Genomic DNA, 21,662 nt, shown 5'->3' with positions numbered 1-21,662 from the left:
GGCAGATTAAAATTAGTCTAGAATCTAGTAATCATCCGGGCCGCAGCCCGCCTATTGGTGACCTCAGCTAAAATGCATTTACGACTCCCTGATAGGTCAGCAGGCGATATCCTTCACTTCCATTGGTAGTTATTTGCTTTACTCACCTGAGACTTGAGAGCGGTTTAACTCTGCACTCGTACACCTGCTGCTGCTTCAGTCATGAATTTGACCAACGGTCTGTAGTCGTTGCGTGGCTTCAGATCGCAGCTCTGGGATGACTGATGGATGCCTCATGGTCCTCGCACTTCTCACCTGATGCGCTCCCTTTGGAAACTCTTCATCTGAAAACTGGGTGGTAGCCCGAGACCCGACCATCATCAGCTCTCATCGCTGGATGAGCCACTGCAGGAAGTTTAGCTGGTCTGATGACACCCATATTACCCCCCCCCCACACACACACACACACACACACACACACTCTAAGGAGCAGTGAAAGAAATGTTATCAGGTTTCTTTGACAAAAGGAATTTTATTTCTACAGGTTCATTTACAGCCGTGAGTGAAACAGTGAAAAGACTGTAATCATAAAATAGACGAAAATATAAACTAAGCAAAAGAAAATTCTACTAAAACTGACCAAACTCAGGAAGTGTTTTCATGGAGAAACACTGATGTAAAAAAAAAAAAAAAAGACTCTTTGGAAACATATACTTAAAATAATGAGAAAACTATTGTAATATTAGACACTACACTAATGGTGCGGGAGCTGGAACACTTCCTGTAAATCCAGCCGCACAAAGAAAGAGAAACGTGACGCATAAACATGCAAACAAAGACAAAGTAAGATGGAACCTCTGCTCAGCTCAAGCCAGTTTTATCAATAGAGCAAGTTCCAGTGTTGGGGAGTAATGGAAGACATTTAAAATACAAAAATGTGAGTAACTGTATTCTGTTACAGTTACCGTTTAAAAAGGTGATAATTACATACGATACATACATATGTTTCATATGTTCGGCTGTCCCCTCTCTAATTTTTAAACGCATTGTCAGAAACCCAAACAAACACACAATAAAGGCTCTGAAGCAAGCGTCCTGTTAATGTTGGTGGCATCAGTTACACAATGGACCTGGAGCCAGCACAACAGAACCAACAGTGCACAGGTAGGAATACATTTATTACTTGGAATTTCCAACAATACTTCATATTTAAAGAAGAAAGGGATGAAAACTGTTTGTCAGCAACCAAGCTGCTCTCAGCGTCAAAAGACTCCAACGTAAAGAAACATCTGGAAGTAAGCTCTTTTTTAAAACTAACATTAGCCGACTGCAGCTACCTTGTTTTAGTTGTGGTAGCTACCTGGGTTATGTGCCACTTCAGTATCTTCGATTTTACTACTGCTGTGTGATTTATTACTATTAGAGTGCAGACTGCTAAACTTGGTGGAAAGCATTAACAGCCTGCTAGGTGCAAATAATCATGTGCAGTTCCTAAAGCAGTCTATGAACTAACCTCAGCTAACGCCAGCTAACAATATTAGCTCAGTGGCAAGTAGCCTTCAGTAATAGTAACAAATCACACAGTACATCCATGTAGTTGTAAAAACCATGACAATATATCAAGTAATCTAAAGTATTCAGAACATGTTACTGACATTAAGTAATTTAATGAAATATGTTACAAACTACATTTTGGGACATGTATTATGTAATCTGTAGTGGAATACATTCTAAAAGTAACCTTCCAACACTGCCAAGTTCACAAGAACAGTCATCTCAAAGAGCTTTATGGGTAAGGTTCACATCCCAGAATGAGGTCTGCAGATTTTTGCTTTCAATGATGAAAAAAATTATTAGGATTAAACCACTTTTTATTTTAACTATAAGGGTTGTGTGTGTGTGTATACAGTCAGTAAAAAGACATTTTAAGTTCAATAACTGGCCAATAATGATCTAAGTAATTGTGACTATGATTATCTCTATAACAGTAGCCTTAACTACACTCTTGAAGAGAACCAATCAGACACATGGAGCACTGTGGGGAGGAAGAACTCCCTTCTAACAGGAAGAAACCTCCAACAGGACCAGGCCCAGCGAGGGGTAGCCTGCACAACTGCCATGGGGGGGTGACGAGAAAAAGAAGAGAGATAAGAAAAAGTAAAAGCCTTAACATGTTGTAACATTAACTTTTTTTTCTCATGTTTACATCATGAGAACAGCACAAAAGTGAACAAAACAGGAGACGAAAGGCAGCATTTTTCAAAATATGCAACGTGTTTCTGTAAAAATCAAAACTTACAGACCGGACAAATCTGACAGCCTCACTGTCGGCTCTGAAAGATCAAATCATGATTCATTTGATCCATCGAGTACTTTGTCACATGCAATAAACTACAGAGCTCTGAGATCTGAAAGTTCCTCTGTTAACCTCTTATTTTCCTAAGCGTCACTTGAAGATAATCCCACAGAGATGTTTCAGGACGACGATGTCTCGCCTGTGTGAGTTCGCATGTGGCGCCACAAATGACTGCTTTGAACAAAGCTTTTCTCACACATTTGGCAAGAATACCGCTTCTCACCTGTGTGAGATCTCATGTGGGAAGTCAAATGATGCCTTTGACTGAAAGTTTTGTCACATGTTTTACACGAGTATGGCTTCTCACCCGTGTGAGTTCTTACGTGTACAGTCAAGTGACCACTGCGACTGAATGTTTTCCCACATATTTCACAGGAATACGGTTTCTCACCTGTATGAACCGAGGTGTGACTTTTAAAGGTCGATAAGACAGAAAATGCTTTCCCACAGATGTTACAAACATACGGTTTTTCACCTGTGTGAGTTCTCATGTGACACTTCAACGTTGACGCGTCAATAAATCTTTTCTCACATACCTCGCAGGGATAAGGTTTCTCACCTGTGTGAATTCTCACGTGGGTGGTTAAGTGCACTTTTCGAATGAAACGCTTCCCACATGTTTCACAAGAATAGGGTTTCTTACCGGTGTGAATTATCATGTGAAATTTGAGCCTTGATGCATTTATAAATGTTTTCCCACACGTGTAACAGGGATAAGGTTTCTCACCTGTGTGCGTTTTCAGGTGGGCATTAAAGTGGCCCCTTCTATTGAAACCTTTCCCGCAGGTTTCACAAGAAAACATCTTCTTACTTGCATGAGTTCTCATGTGGGCATTAAAATTACCAACTCGATTGAAACTTTTCCCACATGTTTCACATGTGTATGGTTTCTCTCCTGTGTGAATTCTCACGTGGTCCACCAAATTGCATCGATGATTAAAACCTTTCCCACACGTTTCACAAGCATAGGGCTTCTTACCCGTGTGGTTTCTCATGTGGGCATTAAAATTACCAACTCTGTTGAAACTTTTCCCGCATGTTTCACATGTGTATGGCTTTTCACCAGTGTGAATTCTCATGTGGTCCACCAAATTACACCTGTGAGCGAAACCTTTCCCACATATTTTGCAACAGTATCTTTTGTCAACTGTCTGAATTCTTTCAAGATATTTCATTGTGTAAATACGATAGTACTTCTTCCCATTCTCAGTGTCAGGAGGGCTCAGAGGAGAGAGCAGAACATTGTTTGGTCCTGCTTCACTGCAGCCATCTTCCTCGTGAACAGGAGTCACCGTAAAGGTATCAGTCTCCTCCTTCAGCACGACCTGCTCTCCATCCTGACTGGTGCAGGGTTCCTTCCCTTCTTCTTTAATCTGTGAAGATTCTGGGTCCTCTGGACTGGTGCTAACTTCTTCCTCCTCCTCTTTTATCTGTGGAGGTTGGGGGTTCTCCTGACTGGTGCAGAGTTCCTCCTGTTCCTCTTTAATCCGTGGTTGCTGTGGTTCATCCTGGTCCACACCTGAGGGTCTCTCCTGGTCAGTAAGAATCTCCTCCTCTCCATTTTCACGTTGCTGTGGGAGGTCTGGAGGAACAAAGGCAATACGTTACTACACAAATGAAATCTGAAGTGTGCCAAATAATTTGGGCGACACATTTTCAGTCAGAGCAGACCTCAAAGCGGCTAACGGCAGATCAAACGTTAGCTCACTTCCTAACTTCATTACAGAGCATAAACCATCAGAGAGGAGTGTTTTATCTCGCTGATCTTTTGGAGAGAAAAAGGCTGAAGCAGCATGAGTCTGTTACACTGCCATAAATTCAACGTGCAGTTAGTCATCACTATTGCTTACAGGCAAACACTCTGTCACTTTACTCATAGATGCCCGTTTGTTTCCTGTCATTTTTGTCCATAGGACAAACAACAATGTATTTTAAGCATCAGTAAGCGAAACCTTTGTGGTGGTGAGAATAAGGAACGGCGGGACCACGGAATATCATTTTGAGCCATTTTTATTCACACTCACCACAACAACAACCACACACACCTGAGTCCCCGTGTTTTAACCCGGCGGGCGTGATTATGGGTGCCGTGCAGGTGCGTCTGCCCTCCCTGCACGGCACCGCAGACCACGTCCCACCACACCTTATTTTACCAAACTGTGCAACAATGTTTTTATCAGAAATCTGGTGAGTTTTCTTCGGTGGAAGGCCAAAACCAGCATTTCTGAAGTTCTCCCTTACAGTGAGACGTCCTCTCTAATAAAACCATCATCTCACAGTGACATATCAATTCCAGATCCGAATCTCCAAGTTAATTAATTGTGCTGATGCAACAGCTCACTTCTAAATTTTGAAGCAAAACGCCTCGCAGCCTGTTATATTATTGTGTGAGGCTTGATGGGGAATAGTGTGCTATGACTTTCGGTGGTGATTCGTCACATGATTTTCACAAAATCCAAAAAACAGAATTTTTCCCGATTCATTTGAATTTGAGAGTGTCTGAAAAAAAAAAGGGGCACCAATTTTTATCTAGAATTTGACTTTTCAAGGAATTTTGTTGCCACTGGATGATGTCATCACCTGCTCTAAAAACTGAGTCTGGAGAACAAAGTGGAAGAAATGTCTTTCTCTTTATTTCACGCCCAAAACTTTTGCCCTACACGGACCATATGTGCAGGTCCTTCTCAAAAAATTAGCATATTGTGATAAAGTTCATTATTTTTTGTAATGTACTGATAAACATTAGACTTTCATATATTTTAGATTCATTACACACAACTGAAGTAGTTCAAGCCTTTCATCATTTTAATATTGATGATTCTGGTATACAGCTCATGAAAACCCAAAATTCCTATCTCAAAAAATGAGCATATCATGAAAAGGTTCTCTAAACGAGCTATTAACCTAATCACCTGAATCAACAAAAACTCTAAACACCTGCAAAAGATCCCTGAGGCTTTTAAAAACTCCCAGCCTGGTTCATTACTCAAAACCGCAATCATGGGTAAGACTGCCGACCTGACTGCTGTCCAGAAGGCCATCATTGACACCCTCAAGCAAGAGGGTAAGACACAGAAAGAAATTGCTGTTCCTAGAGTGCTGTATCAAGGCACCTCAGTGGGAAGTCTGTGGGAAGGAAAAAGTGTGGCAGAAAAGGCTGCACAACGAGAAGAGGTGACCCTGAGGAAGATTGTGGAGAAGGACCGATTCCAGCAAGTCCCGACACTCTGGATGAGCTTAAGGCCGCTATCGAAGCATCCTGGGCCTCCATAACACCTCAGCAGTGCCACAGGCTGGTTGCCTCCATGCCACGCCGCGCCGCATTGAAGCAGTCATCTCTGCAAAAGGATTCCCGACCAAGTATTGAGTGTATAACTGAACATAATTATTTGAAGGTTGACTTTTTTTGTATTAAAAACACTTTTCTTTTATTGGTCGGGTGAAATATGCTAATTTTTTGAGATAGGACTTTTGGGTTTTCATGAGCTGTATGCCAAAACCATCAATATTAAAACAATGAAAGGCTTGAACTACTTCAGTTGTGTGTAATGAATCTAAAATATATGAAAGTCTAATGTTTATCAGTACATTACAGAAAATAAGGAACTTTATCACAATATGCTAATTTTTTGAGAAGGACCTGTACATCACAGGATAGCCACTGTATTCCTCTTTCAAGTCATTCTCATTGAGATGGGAAGTTGCTGCTGCTCACAGTGAAAATATTTTTCCAATAAAATTTGTTGCAGAGCCACATTTCTGTTTGCCAGGCTCATTCTAGGTCTGACGCTGAGGTACAGCTGTGTGTGTCTTATGTTCTAGGTTTAGTCATATAACTCATATCAATATCAGCACCTTTGATGTTTTTAAGTAGCTACATATAAAGAGACTTTGTGTTAATTACAGATGTTCAGAGGATCCGTTTGCCATCAACCAAGACAGGAAACTTCTTAGGAAAATTAAAATTGAACTTGCTTATTATTTAAATGATTATTTATGTTTTGTTTGTTTTTATAAATAATGAATAAATACGAATTTTTGCCTGGGGGCCCAACAGACTCTACAATCACCACTGGAGGTTTTTGGTTTTAAATAACTACTCTCGCCACAAGGGGGCAGTGATGCAAAATTCCTTTTACTTTTAAAGCCCTTCAGGCCCTCAGAATAACAAATATTAACCTGGAAATTAGCATTTTAATACCTGGGGGAATTTTTCCTGTCACTGCTAGGGCTGAACGATTATGGAAAATAATCTAATTGCGATTTTTTGCCCCAATATTGCGATTGCGATGCGATATGCGATTATTTTTTAAGGTCTTTGTTTTCTGTATTATTAAACAAAGACAAGCAATACATCATATAGTATGGCCAATACTATATTACATTAATTTTAAACTGTTCTTTCCTGGAAGACAGACCTCTGTTATGATGACATGAGGTGATGCATGAATTGATGACTGACATTTTTATTTAACTTCTTCAATCACAACAGTATATTTGAACATACACAATAGTTTATTTTTAGCTTACAAACATCTGAGCATAAAGTGCTGACAAGGAACCCTGGTGTAAACATTAAAATGAAAGTCAGTACAATGTGCAGATTGCAGAAATATACATAAACAAAATCAGTGGCTTTACCACACTCAGTTTTTCGACATCTGTGAACTACTAGACAGTCATTCAATTAAAAAATAATATTAAATAAATAAAACTAATAAATAAAAAATACACACATCTTACTGATCTCTGCAGTCAGTAACATTACACATAAAGTGCAAACATAATAGCAATTATATAAACACACACACAAACACGCCTTTAAAGTTTAAAGGCGTGAAATTGGACGGTCTAGTTCTGATTAGCGTCACCGCTGTCTCGGTGGAGTTTAATAAACTCGGCCGTCTGCTTCTTGCTATCTAAAATATAACCAGACACTGGTGTAAATTCTCGACTGTCTCATACTTCTGTTTAATAAGTTTTCTGTTTGACGTTTAGTCAGCTGTGTGAAAACCAAGGAGGAACCCACCCGGGGGATTAATAAAGTTTTATTTTATCTAATCTAATAACTTTAATCTCAGCCAAACCGATTTACTCACGAACAAACAAAACACTGAAAAAAGCCCAACAATAACATTTTTAGGTTGTCTAAGTGACTTATATATTACGTTTAACCCGAGCAGCGAAACTCCGCGGTGATCTGAAAATGATGTGCCGGGAGTTGTGCCGTTCTCGGCCGCATCAGTAACCCTCGAGCTCCCGGCTAGCTGTCGAGCTGGTGGGTAGCAGACGCCTCTGAAAACGTCGAAGCACTTTTGCAAATATGGGATATCTTGATAAACCGAGCAGATATTTGATGTTTACACAACTACTTTCTCGCCTGAAAATATGTTAAAAGTTTATTTTGTGACCCTGAAAGATTAGTATGAGTAATTTTAAAACTTAGTAGCGGCCGCCATTGCTGGAAACTGGAGTTTGGCTGGGCCGCGCTATGAATTCTGGGATATGGTAGTAATTTGGACAGCCTTCGGCGCGTCGCTGTGACGTAATCGGTCTACAAATGCGGCCTCAGGAGGATGCAGCCCATGAATTGTATAATATAATCGCAGTATAATCGCAGCCTTTGCGGTTAGAAAATTGCACTTGATCATGTCGCGATATTATCGCAAATGCGATATATCGTTCAGCCCTAGTCACTGCTTACAGATCTCTACTGAAACTCAAACACCTATTACTGGTTCCACCTATTTCCTGACCAGGCTCCGGATCACGGGGGCCTCCCTCTTCCCAGCCAGCTTCTCCAACTCATTCCAAGCCATCTGAGACGTAATCTCTCCAGTGTGCCCCAAGTCTGCCCTGGAGGCTTCTCCTGGTAGGACATGCCTGGAACACCTCACCCAGGAGCCATCCTGGCCAGATGCCCGAATATCTCAACTTGCTCCTTGAGGAGCTCTGAGACGCTCCTGAATAACCAAGCTCCTCACCCTCCCTCTGACGCAGAGTCCAGACACCGTTTGGACGACGCTTGTTTTCTCCGCCTTCATCTGTGATCTCACTCACTCAGTTTCTGCCCACAGCTCATGAATATCAAACAATAAGAGATGTACCAAGCTGTGGTCTACACTCACTCATTAACACTAATCTCTAATCAGCCAATGACATGGCAGCAGCTCAGTGTATTTATGCATGTAGAGATGGTGACGACAATCAGCCGGGGGTCAAACTGAGCATCAGAAAATTGAGGAAGAAAAGTGATTTAAGAAACTTTTAGTGTCCTATTTCAGAAACTGCTGATTGGCTGGTTTTTCCCACACAGACATCTCAGAGTTTACAAAGAAGTAGAGCAGGGCGATATGACCAAAAATACTTACAACGATGTACATTTGAAAATTTGCGATAACGATATAACGGACGATATAATTGATGCGAGACAAAATACTGTACAACTCCACAACTTTACTAGTGCAAAAAAACCCCATGAATGTATTTTCACGTAAACAAGCAGCTGTTTTTATGTGTATATATAACATTTTAACAGTTCAAATGCAAATTCCTTGCTGACAGTTTAACCAAAAGGCAAATGGGCTGACATATGCTGAGCATAACCATGTATAATAACCACCAAAGGTAAAAAGAGGAGCTTTGAAACATGGAAGTGCAGTAAAAAACAGTCAGATACGTCTAACTTGACTCAACTCATTCTTCACTTTTGTACCATTGACTCATAATGCTGAATTCTCTCACAGCTGCTCTGTTCCCATGTTCTACTGCATGACCGATAGCCTTGAGTTTAAAATCCGCTTCATGCGCACGTCTCTTAACAGCTGCCATTTTGGGTCCTTATACACAAACAATACGGTAACGTCATGTTGAAGCACGGTACGCATCACTCCGCGAGGCTCAGCCTACGATAGCCGTAATGCTCCGACAGTCCATCAAGCGGTGCAGCTTCGCAGCTTAGCAAAGTCGTACTGAAACATTTTTTGACAGACTTTTGAGTGCCGGACGAAAGCTAAACCAGCTCCACCACTGAAGTTGCAGCATTTTTACAAACCAGTTCTGGTTCATCCATTTCATTCAGAGATCTGCTTTCACTCTTCTCATTCTCCGTCACCGCCATGCTTTTTCTGCCATGTGTTTATGAAAACACTGCAAATGCGCCTTTTCCTCATATTCTATCACAATATTTCATTTTCTTATCATTGCCTAACATTATACCGGTGTTACCGTGAATGGTATGATACGGCCCAGCCCTACAAAGGAGGTCTGAAAAAGAGAAACTATCCGGAGAGCAACAGTTCTCTGAGAGGAAGTACCTTCTTTGTGTCAGAGGAGAACGGCAGAACTCTGAGACAGGACGACAGCAGTAACTAAAATCGCTGCTCGTCACATCCAAAGTGATCAGAAGAGCATCTCTGAATGGGCGGCATGCTAAAGCCTGAAGCAGAAGACCACAGCGGGTACCACCGCTGTCAGAACGGACAAGACACCGAGGCTACAGTTTTCAGTCTCACTAAAACTAAAACACAAGAAGGAAAAACGTTTCCGGGTATGATCAGTCTCGAGGTCAGAGCAACCATGGAAACATGGATCCATCCTGCCGGCATCGGCAGCTCAGCCTGCCGCTGGTGTAACGCTGCTGGGAAATCGTCTCAGGTGACTATTACTGTTCTGCATCTCTGTGTCAGTGAGAGGACGAATAGAAACATTCGCTGACACGAATCAGGAGCAAACATGTGACCTCAAATCGCTTTCTGACTTTAAAGCCACAATTTTAGACAAGTGGAGGCTCCACCAGCTGTTCAGATACCACATCACCGTCATCTTCCATTAGTACCATTCTCACACTGCTTTAATACAAACATGTGATGGCACAGACATGATGCAGCACCGATATCGATCCATGAAACGCAGATAAGGAAACAGAATGATTCCTTTGACTTTTGATTGGCCAACAGTAAATACTTTAACTGGTAGTTTATTAGTTTTATATTTTAAGTAACACATTTCAGGTTCAGGCAGGGAGGAGTGCAGCGTGCTGTCAGCATACTTATCAGAATAAAACAGCAGCATGTTCTAATCTGGTTTATCTTGTTCGACGTGGAAGATGGTTTTCTCCTCTGTAACAGTCACTGCATTACACTGATATGATATCAGAGCGACAATGAGCGAGAACAGCGTCACACAGTTTGGATATAATAGTAACAGGAACAACTTTCAGCTTTAATGTGTGACATCATCCAGCTTTTAGATTCTTAAAGAGCCGGATGTGCCTCGTGTCTGAGACGCTGTTACACCAGGACAGGTCTGGTTTCTACTGACCTCCCAACCTGCTGTCAGACTCGCGACATCCTTCACGAGCTCCGTGTTCAGAGATTTACCCTCAAACTGAAGAATCGAGCTCAGTGAAGCCGTTTACATTTCACAGCTTCGTGGACCCTTAAAGTAAACCACTGACAGCAGGCAAACTTACATCAGTACAGCCAACGCATAGCCCAGAGGCGCAGGTTTGACACCAAAGGGGGGCGAAAGCTGAGGATGACGCCGGAAGTGACCCCGTGACTCTCGGCCATGTTGGCTCAGGCTGTCCGCGCGGACACCCGCGTGCAAGACCGCTGTGGCACAACTCCTCGCTAGCTTTTCGGCACGTGCAGGTTTTACACACCTGTGAGGAGCAGCTTCCGCTGCAGCTGCCGGTGACGGTCGAGCTCCTCCTCGTACTGCACGAAGGTTTTCTCCACCTCGCTGAAGATTTCCTCCGCGGCTGCCGTCAGCCTCCGCTGGATAAAGTCCTTCAGATACTCAAGAGTACACATGACTACTGCAGTAACCCGAGTACTGAGCGGGGGAATACTACACCGTGCTCCGGCTCGGTCCGCGCCTCAGGAGAGCCGCTGCTGCAAACCTGCTTCTTCTACGCATGCGCCCAAAGGGTTCTTCCTCTCCCGGAGTTTCACAATAAAAGCCCTGTACAGACGAAAAGCAACTTAGTGAAATGTCACAGAGACACAGAAGAAAATCGAAAAAAGGAAAAATGAGGATTTCTGCACAAAATAATAATAAATAAAGAACCATATTTTCATGTTTGTTCTTGTGTATTTCTTTTATTTGTAGGTCACCACAAGAAAGAGGAAGGATGTACCCGACTGGAGTCTCAACACACATTAAATACATAAAAGTTTAATATAAGTGTAGTGTCCATTTGAACTCCTTACAGTTCTCATGTTATTTATATTTAAAAGGAGCGCACCCAGGACACAAGAGTCAAACCACTTTGTTCACTCCTTTATTTTCCACACAAACCTTCACAATAAATTTCATGAAATAATCACAAATAAATTATTCTCAAATATCAAAATTCAGAATATGTATTAAAGTATGTCACCTCAGTAAAAATGTGACTGTAAAGGACACTTACAGGAGTATAAAGTTACAGATGTGTAAAGTTGTCTGGAGCTCGCTCTTCTTCACAGCGTCGTGTCACTCGTTCCACTTCCACCACAGCTCTTCTGCTGGGTTCAGCTGTGGACTCGGCCTGTGCCGTCGCAGACCTGAGTTGTGCTGCGTGCTCTTTCTATAGAGAGGAGGCTTTCTCCTGCAATTGTGATGTCATGAACTTTAACCTTTGACATGCTAACTGAAGCCTGTAGAGACTGAGATGGAGCTTTTGTTCCAGTTTCTCTGAGAGCTGGATGGATTGAATCTGCTGGGATTCTCCAGCAGAGAAGGACTGGGTGAGAGAGGGAGGTCGGGGTGAGAGAGGGAGGTCGAAGTGAGAGAGGGAGGTCGGGGTGAGAGAGGGAGGTCTGGGGGAGAGGTGGGCTCCTTTAGGTTAAGGGAAGAGAAACTTGAGCTTTTTAAAAACACCTCAGTGTTTCTGCTGGATTCTAATGTTGTTATTTACACACAGACCAAGAAAACGTCCAAACACATGAGCCGCTCGCACTGCTCAGTCTTTACACTCATTTATTTCCCAGAACACTAACTCTAACTCAGTGACAGATGTCGGTGATCCCGCTCGGAGAACTAAAGAGAAACAAACAGGCTAAAAGACGGGGCTCACACCGAGCCACCGAGACTTCATGAAAACATGAAAGATTCACGTTTTTCTGCCTTGAACTGTTGGTGCTGTTTCCCTCAGACTGAAAACAGATAGTAACAGACTCGTTTCACACGAGGCTGCTGCTGCAGCGCGGTCCAGTCGATGTGTCCACACGTTTTCTGCCCATCGGTGCTTCAGGACGACCACGTCTCAGCTGCGTGGTTCTCACGTGGATTTTAAGGACATGCTGTAACTTTTCTTCCACATATTGCAGCTCTGTGCAAAATGTGCTTTGTGCCTTTTAAGTGATGAGAACTCAGAGAACCTGGTCCCACAGCTCTTGCAAACATAAGGCTTCTCCCCTGTGTGAGACCTCATGTGGCGTAACAGATTACTGCCTCGATTGAAAGACTTCCCGCACGTTTCGCAGGAATAGGGCTTCTCACTCGTGTGGATTTTTGTGTGGGATAATAAATTACTGCGCCGATTGAAAGACTTGCCGCACGTTGGGCAACAAAACTGCTTCCTTCCTTCCTCACTTTCCTCATATGTAGCAGTCACCATGAAGGCATCAGGCCCCCGAGAGAAGAGCTGCTCCATGTCTGGTTCACTGTGCTCTCCTTCCTCAGCAACAGTCACCATGAAGGTATCCGTCTCCTCCTTCAGTCCCAGCTGCTCTCCCTCCTGACTGCTGCACAGTTCCTCCTCTTCCTCTTTAATCTGTGGAGCTTCTGGTTCCTCCTGCTCCACACTGGAGCTCCTCTCCTGGTTCCAGAGCTGCTGCTCAGGGAGAACCTCCTCCTCCTTACCTACAGGCTGCTGTGGGACATCTAAACAAAGTTGCACAAGAAATAAGTTAACAGTATGATGATAGTAAAACCCACAGAGATCCTGGTGAGGGTTAGTGAACTCTGTGGTTCACTCACACACACACAAAGGTCAGGAGCATCAGATTTAACATCCAGTTTTTAAATATGAGACATAAAAAAAGAAAGAATGGCTTCAAGAGGTTCATAACTAAAAACAAAGATTTCCTGTTGGGGAGAAGTTTCAGCTTTATAGGTGTATAACAAATCCAGCCATCCATTAAGTTCCTCTGACTCATCCAAGCCTGGGTCAGAGGGGTCTCAGCAGACGTGCCCTCCCTGCAGAAGGTGAGGAGGAAACAAAGGCTGATGATCTGACAGCTCTGTCTCCCAGCAGGCCGTGGACAGAGTTTCATTCCTGCTTATTGGATTCTACAACTAACTTCTCATAACTGGAGGAGTCGGTTTTGTTGTGTGGAGGCAAAAACAAAGTGATGTTATGTGGTGTGTATATTATGTTAGAAATATGTTCGTTATCATTATGACTGCAGATTATATCAACAAGGACGCTGATTGAATATTGACCGATAACTGTGGTGAAGGGGCGGGACATGCGCACTTCTTCCCACTCCTTTCCTTGTATGTTATTTTGTAAAGCTGTTTGTTTGTCTTTGCTAAATGAACTTCGGTATATTGTTTACATGTTTGGAATAAAGCGGATCCAGCCAACCACCGATCGGCTCCAGAGCTCGTGCATCAGCCAGGTGTGTTCAGGTGAGCTGATGCGCAGCCTCCCTGTTGTTGCTGAGCTCAGCTCATCAGACAGTTTCTGGCACCTGTGCAGCACATTCATGGGTGGAGCAGGTCAGTGGCTGTATCCCAATCCAGGGTCTGCAGCCTTAAAGGCCGCATTTTAAGGCCGATTACGTCACAGCGGCGCGCCGAAGGCTGTCCCAATTCAAAGGCTGCTCGAAATGCGGCCCTCAAATGCGTCCTTCATTTCCCTGAATTTTAAGGATGTGGCGGTGTAGACTTCGTGGCCCAACATATCCCAGAATGCATAGCGCGGCGGTGGGGGTGGATAATTTTGCCGAAAAAAAAGAAGAGTAAACTTTAAGTAGTGAATATTATGTCACTTATTTATGTGCAAATATTTAATAACGAAGAACATTAAACATTGCTGTTGGCCACATGTCGGCAAAGTCATGTGACATCAGTGACGTTTGTACTAACTTGGTTTTAAAGCCTTTACTTTGAAATATACGCCGTCCAATAGCTGAGCTTAATCTCACAGAGAATGATCAAAGCTCATGTAGAAACAAACAAATGCACAAAAGATTTTCTCCTTCATTTCTGTCAAACACAGCTGTATGACACGTTTCCAGCTGTTAGTATCATGGTTGCTAGGCAACCTGGGCAGCGCGACGGAGGCTAGACCGTCCCACCTCACAAGCCTCGCACTTCCGGCCTTAGCGGCCTTTGAGCACGCGGCCCTTGAGGATCGTTGAGGCTGCAGACCCTGAATTGGGACACAGCCAGTGAGTCACGGGTACACAGCTGTGCTGCACACATTCCAAGTTTTACCACAGTTTACGTTCACTGCCGCCATCTTGGATGTGGGCTCGTTGGCTACGTTTCATAATAAAATTCCGACTCCCAGTTTGACCTCGAACGCAGCACCGCTGGCTGGATTTCCGGCACGTGCAGGTTTTACACACCTGTGAGGAGCAGCTTCCGCTGCAGCTGCCGGTGACGGTCGAGCTCCTCCTCGTACTGCACGAAGGTTTTCTCCACCTCGCTGAAGATTTCCTCCGCGGCTGCCGTCAGCCTCCGCTGGATAAAGTCCTTCAGATACTCAAGAGTACACATGACTACTGCAGTAACCCGAGTACTGAGCGGGGGAATACTACACCGTGCTCCGGCTCGGTCCGCGCCTCAGGAGAGCCGCTGCTGCAAACCTGCTTCTTCTACGCATGCGCCCAAAGGGCTTACTCGTGTTCCAGAGTTTCATAATAAAAGCCCTGTACAGACGAAAAGCAAATGTAAAATGTCTAAAATGGAGAGATTTGTGGCAGGTTGCAGGATTAAGATGAAAAACTTGCTTCATGAGTCAGAATCATCCAAAGTTTTAAAGCTAAACCAAATAAACCCGCAGAAGAAATCATTTTTGTTTTTCCGAGTTATTTAATAAAAGCTTTACACTTCACACTTTACTCATCAGATAAGCTTTGTTTTTATAAAGTACATCCATCCACGAAGCAAAGAAATTATTTGAAAAATGCATTATTGCACAAAGTAGCAGTAAAAACAACAAAGACACATTTTCATATTTGTTCTTTATTCTCTTCATCTGTAGGGTACCATGCTGAAAAACACCTGATATTTATACACCTGATGAAAATGCGTTTAATCTTTCTGCCGTCTGGTTTAAACCCTGTGTGGTCTGGAGCTGTCGAGTCCAATAACACAGCATCCGCCCCATGATTCAGCTGAGAACACTTGCATATCCACTCCACGGACGAGCAGGTGGATAGAGAGAGAGAGGTCTGTAAGTGGGAGAAAACTGATGGGCTACAAATGAGCTCGTGGCACAGCCACACTAAAGTTCAGGAGCACGTGAGCCACAGCGACGAATGTAAGGGTGAAAAGGTTCGTCGGACTCTGGAAGGAAAGAGAACTTATAGAAGCTGCTTGTTGAAAACTTCAGACTCCCAGTAGCTTCCCCTCCACTTCCCCACTGTTGTGACAAAATTCCACAGAGGCTGTTGTGGAAATTGACATTACCACAGTGAGCACATACAGGTACACAGACTGAATAACCAAGATTTTCTCAAAACATATCTTTAGACTCAAAAACACACGCCCACTCCCACTGCTAGTGCCACTCGATTAATTCAGTGGCGGATGTCATGGTGCACAGCAAGAGGACGTCTCCGCTGCGTGGTGCAGTAACGCTGATACAGTCACGGCCTCTCAGCTGTGTGGTTTCTCAGGAGGATTTTAAAGAAGCTTTTCTTCCACATTCAGCAGCTCCTCCTCTGTGCCTTTTAAGTGACGACGAGTCAGCGAACCTGGTCCCACAGCTCTTACAAACATAAGGCTTCTCCCCTGTGTGAGACCTCATGTGGCGTAACAGATTACTGCCTCGATTGAAAGACTTCCCGCACGTTTCGCAGGAATAGGGCTTCTCACTCGTGTGGATTTTTGTGTGGGATAATAAATTACTGCGCCGATTGAAAGACTTGCCACACGTTGGGCAACAAAACGGTTTCTCACCTCTGTGAATTCTGCTGTGGACGTACAAATCAGTTCTTCGATTAAAACCTTTCCCACATGTTTGGCAAGAATACGGCTTTTCATCTGCGTGGATAAACATGTGCATGTTAAACGTTGACAATTTAAAAAATCTCTTCCCACAGATGTTGCACAGATAGGGCTTCTCGCCGGTGTGCACTCTCGTGTGGACCAGCAAAATGGACTTTTGAGCAAAACCTTTCCCACACGTTTTGCAGGAATAGGGCTTCTGGCACGTGTGGACCGCGGCGTGCCGGGTAAGGGTCGATGAGGTCAAGCATCTTTTCCCACAGGTGTTACAAACATAGGGCTTATCACCTGTGTGTGTTCTCATGTGCACAGTCAGAGCATCCTTCTGAGAAAAACCTTTCCCACACATCTCACAGGGATACGGCTTCTCGCCTGTGTGGATTCTCTGATGTCTTTGCATCCGGGATCTGTACTTGAAGCCTTTTCCACAAACGTCACATGTTACAGATTTGCTGGCCGTGTCAGAGCGACGCTGGCTCGGAGCGTCGTCTGCACCGAGACGTCTGCGATTTCTCATTTTTGGCTTTAAACCGAAACTCACAGTTAATCCTGAGTCAGCATTCTTGCTTCCTTTCTCACTTTCTTCCACCATGAAGGTCTCAGTCTCCTGGCTCACCTCCTGACAGAACTCCTCCTGTTCCTCTTTAATCTGTGGAGCTTCTGGTTCCTCCTGGTCCACACTGGAGCTCCTCTCCTGGTTCCAGAGCTGCTGCTCAGTGAGAACCTCCTCCTCCTCCTCACAGACATGCTGCTGTGGGACGTCTAAACAAAGGTGCACAAGAAATAAGTTATTATTTCCACTTTTGCATAGAAGAAATAAAAATGACCGATTAGTGAAGCTGAGAAGGAGATGAAGGTAAACTAATATTCTGTTGGTATGTTTGCATTTAGTCCTATTAAGTCTGGTACAAACACCGGGGGATAAATTAGGCTCAGAACATTAATGGGATGACTTGTGCCCGGTGGCTCCACTGACAGAGATCACAGGTTTGAGACCAGGAGGAGACACAGGCCTGTCTGTGCTTCCCAATGATCCCAAGCCTGGATAAATGTGCGGGCAGCATCAGGAGGAACAGCTGGTAACATGTCACTGAATGAAAACGTGGACTCTTCTGCTGAGACTGAATCCTGACTCAGATCCACAGGAGTCACACTCGGCTGTGGTTCACTGAAATGGTTTCATGCTACACACCTGTCCTTTGTGTCTTCATCTGTGGGCTGCAGGTGACGTCCTCGTGTTCCTGCTGAGGACTGCTCTCGTTCCAGATGATGACGTCTACACTCTCCTCCTTCACTACATGCTGCTCTCCCTCCTGTTCCTTTTTAATCTGTGGAGGTTCTGGATCCTCTTGGCCACAGAGCTGCTGCTCGGGGAGAACCTCCTCCTCCCTGCTGACATGTTGCTGTGGGTCGTCTGCACATGTTTAAAGCACAAGGCGAGCAAAGGTCGAGTGCTTTATTGAAAACACCACATTAAAACATACGACTACTGCTGATTATTTTTATTTGGCCAAAGCTTCAGAGATCCATGAAGAAACCGTGGATCCGACTTGACTCTTTAAACGTGAACATTTAAAACGTGAACATTTAAAATAAGCTGACAAAGAAATGCTCATTTTTTCTCACTTTAAACGATTTGTTTTCTGTTCTTTTGTGAATACAGTCCAGATTTATGAGATCAGCGCATCACTGGATTCATTTTCATGTGTCTGTATTTCACACAGCATCCAGTCTCTACTGCAACTACCAGGACGGACACGTGACAGAAACACCGGAAGTACTGAATGAACATTAAAAGTAAAAAACGTTCTCATGAAATCAGAGAAAAAATGTGCGCGTGCCCTGTCCACCGTGACCTCCCCACAGGCTGATTCTGTTCACCGGGACAAACTTCTCATCATCATCAGGTGACTTCCTCAGTCTCAGCTGACTGCAGGTTTCCAAACAAACAGCACGTGTGCACGATGACTGAAACCGTGACGTCACTTTATGATCACTAATATGCAAATTATCACGACCATCGATCAACAACCACTGATCAAAAACGTGACGTCAGTAATCTGTTAACGCCGTTTGCGTTCGCTGCTGTGTAGCGTGACGCGTTTCTTCTGCTGGTTCTTTTACCCTCAGTGTTTCTGTCACGAAGCCCGTGGAAATGATTCTAGCTTTCCCACAGAGCTCCACGTCACAGACTCACCTGTCCTGTGCAGCTTGATTTGGGGTTTCCAGGTGATATCCAGCAGTCTGCGCTGACGGTCGATCTCTTCCTCGTACTGGACGATCGTTTTTTCAAACTCCAAGAATATTTGTTCAGCAGCAGCAGTTAGTCGCTCGTTGATGAACTCTCTCAGATACTGAACTGAAGGCATCGTTGCTGCCGCAGCTCACACACTCAGCTCACACACTCAGCTCACACAACAACAACAGTTTTCATTGATTACTTCCGCCGAATTTCTTCTTCGTCTGATGAATTTCCAGCAGCTTGCGGACTGTGAAATGTCGTGCTGCCCTCTACAGACAGGAGTCTGTTGGACAGCCGGACTCGATCACAGCCGATCTGCGATCTGCTTAGACGTTTGAGACTGAAGATTAAAATAAATAATAAGTAAAAATGAAGAAATTCAAAGAAAACTTTCACCAGTTTACAACAAAACAAACTAAGAAGCAAGAAAAATTAACAAAAAAGGGCAAGAAGCACAACAACAAACTGCAAAAACAAAAAATAACAACAATAACAATAATAATAATACATTTTAATTTAAAAATGACCACTAATGGTACATTTCTGGTAGTTTAACAGTATAAAGGTTTTGGAGAAAATTGCAAAATAACAAGAAGGCAAATTTTAAATATTTGGAAAAATTATGAGAAAATGTTTGTACATGTACAAGAAAAATGGCGTCGAGTGGGCGTATTTAGGAAAAAACCCCAAAAAACAAAACGTTTTCCAAATTTGTTTCTAATTTTAATTTTGAGTTAATGTTGAGTTTGTTGATTTTTACACTGTTTCCATGATTATCTCAGTGTTTTTGGTTCTGTGTAAATGGACTGATTCTTATATAGAGCTTTTCTACTCTCCCGGCGTGCTCAGAGTGCTGTTACAACATGGCACATTCACCCAATCACACAAGCACTGACTCTAAACTGAGTGCTTTTCTAACGACGTTCACACACATTCACACTCCGATGGATGCACCAGAGAGCAACTTGGGGTTAGTATCTTGCCCAAGGGTACTTGGCATGCAGACACACACACACTTTCTCGTGCAGCCTGCATTATCTGAATGTAACCGTGCTTCTTCTTTTAGTGGTTGTGAGCTTCAGCTGCTTCAGGTCTGCCTGGTTGTTGGTTCAGGTCTTTGTCTTTGTGCTGCTGATCGTCCTCCTTCTGTCTCGGGCTGTTTTTATGTCTCGGTCGCTCTGCGTTCATGTTAGGTTTAGTCTCCTCTGATTATTTCCTGTTTGACTTTGAAGTTTGATTTTCTTTCATGCAGTGTGCTGGTTTGACTTCCTGCCCTGTGATTTTCCTGATTGTTTCCACCTGTAGTTTAATAAGCTGTGTTTGAACAGCTCAGTCTTCAGTTGGCCTCTGTGCTGCCAGTTAAGCTCCACGTGTGGTGCTCATGTTTTAGATGATCATGTCTGCAGTTATAAAATGTCTGCAATATAAACACACATTTCAATTATAAAGGGCAGTTTGTTTGAACAGGAGATTTATGTGACTGCAGCTGAAGAATAAGGAAAACCTTGTGAAGCTTTAACAGGTATTTTTACTGGACTCAGGCAGCTGAGGCCCTTTTGAGGTCAACTTTAAGCCCTTTGAATAAGCAGATGTGCTCTGGAGTGAACTTAATGTGAATTAATTTGCTTTCATGTCATGTTGTTCACAAACAAATCATTTGAGGTCATGTGATACATGCGATCTGTAACTGGACAGTAAGTAAAATGTTGCAGATTAGACTCTGAAGTCTGCACCGTGGGGATGTTTTACCTTTACTGTAACTGACTTTACTTCTGTATCTGTGCTCGTTTCTTCCCCCTGCAGTGAAATAATCAAAGACATCGAAAACTGTGGGAAGAAATGATCCTGTGATCATCTCCCTTTGTTCTGCTTCCTGCTGATTAGTAAACAAAAGCTTCTTGGAAACACACAGATGAAACTCCTCCTCATGGTTACTGCAGTGTTGCTGTTAAACTCTGATGGTTCTGGGTTTGTTGTGCTTCTCGTTGCCGTCCTGGGTCCCTCTTCCTGTTTTATTTGAGCGATTGCTTCTCCTCACATGCCTGCCCTGTCTTCCCTTCCCCTCTTTGTCTTCCCTCCTGTGTGATTGCCGCCCCGCCTTGATTGTCTGCAGCTGTGCTCGGTTCCCAGCTGCGTCTCGTTGTGTAATCGGTCCCGTGTGGTCTCGTCTTTCCCTTTGTGGAGAGATGTTTTTGCTCCGTGTGCTTGTTTGTGCATTCCTCTCTGCTCCATCTTTCTCTGGGTTTCAGTCTCCTGCTCCCTTAACAAATGTATTAACTACTCAAAGTTAGCATTTAGTTTGGATCTTGATTGTTTTATTTTAATGGATTTGTTTGAAAATCTGATCACTGTCCAGACTTTATTACAAGGCTGAAACTGTTTTGTGACTCGTGATGGTTTTAGCGCAGCATATTCTGTCTTTGACAGTGTTAGAGGAATCTGGATGAATGGTTCCCAAAAAACAAATTCCCTCCTGTTTCTTGTCCTCGATGGAAAACATTAAGGTGAAGGAAAGATGCGACTGTTCTGATGCAGCGTGCCTAATGCTGTGTCGGTGGATGTTGTTGATGTGGGTCCATTGTAATGAAACTACAACATCCTGAGGACCAGATGAGATCCTCCGAGCTCACCTGTGTGCTGTTACAGGCTTTATCAGTTTACTGCTGGCAGCTCAGCCATGCAGGGCGTGTTTCTGGGCGTGTCTTCATGCAGGCTGTATTAACACATCAAGATTATTCAGATTTACTTGATGTCAAAAACAGCCCATAAAGGGAAATCAGATGTTTCTCACATTCTGGTTAATTGCACTTCCTGTCCGCTCATCTCCTGCTGCAGAGACCCAGCACAACCTCAGGAAGGACTTCAGCCACGATGAGCCTGAATGCCGGTGAACCCTAAACCCACAGATACTTT

The 21,662-nt window shown here is 43.6% G+C and overlaps 1 protein-coding gene across 1 annotated transcript; it reads right to left on the bottom strand.

The window, feature by feature from the left end:
- Positions 1-491: 491 nt before the first annotated feature.
- LOC113010735 (uncharacterized) lies at positions 492-21,566 on the bottom strand. The gene is made up of 8 exons (XM_080292934.1): positions 18,705-21,566; positions 17,700-17,921; positions 16,175-17,269; positions 14,902-15,117; positions 12,607-13,207; positions 11,974-12,065; positions 11,001-11,216; positions 492-3,917 (listed from the first exon to the last, which is right to left on the bottom strand). The coding sequence occupies exons 1-8, from the start codon at positions 18,874-18,876 to the stop codon at positions 2,455-2,457; spliced, it is 4,077 nt and encodes a 1,358-aa protein (XP_080149060.1). The 5' UTR covers positions 18,877-21,566; the 3' UTR covers positions 492-2,454.
- Positions 21,567-21,662: the final 96 nt, after the last annotated feature.

This window comes from Astatotilapia calliptera, chromosome 18 (assembly GCF_964374335.1).
Source record: "Astatotilapia calliptera chromosome 18, fAstCal68.1, whole genome shotgun sequence".
Taxonomy (NCBI): Eukaryota; Metazoa; Chordata; class Actinopteri; order Cichliformes; family Cichlidae; genus Astatotilapia; species Astatotilapia calliptera.
This window is presented reverse-complemented; position numbering and strand designations above follow the sequence as displayed.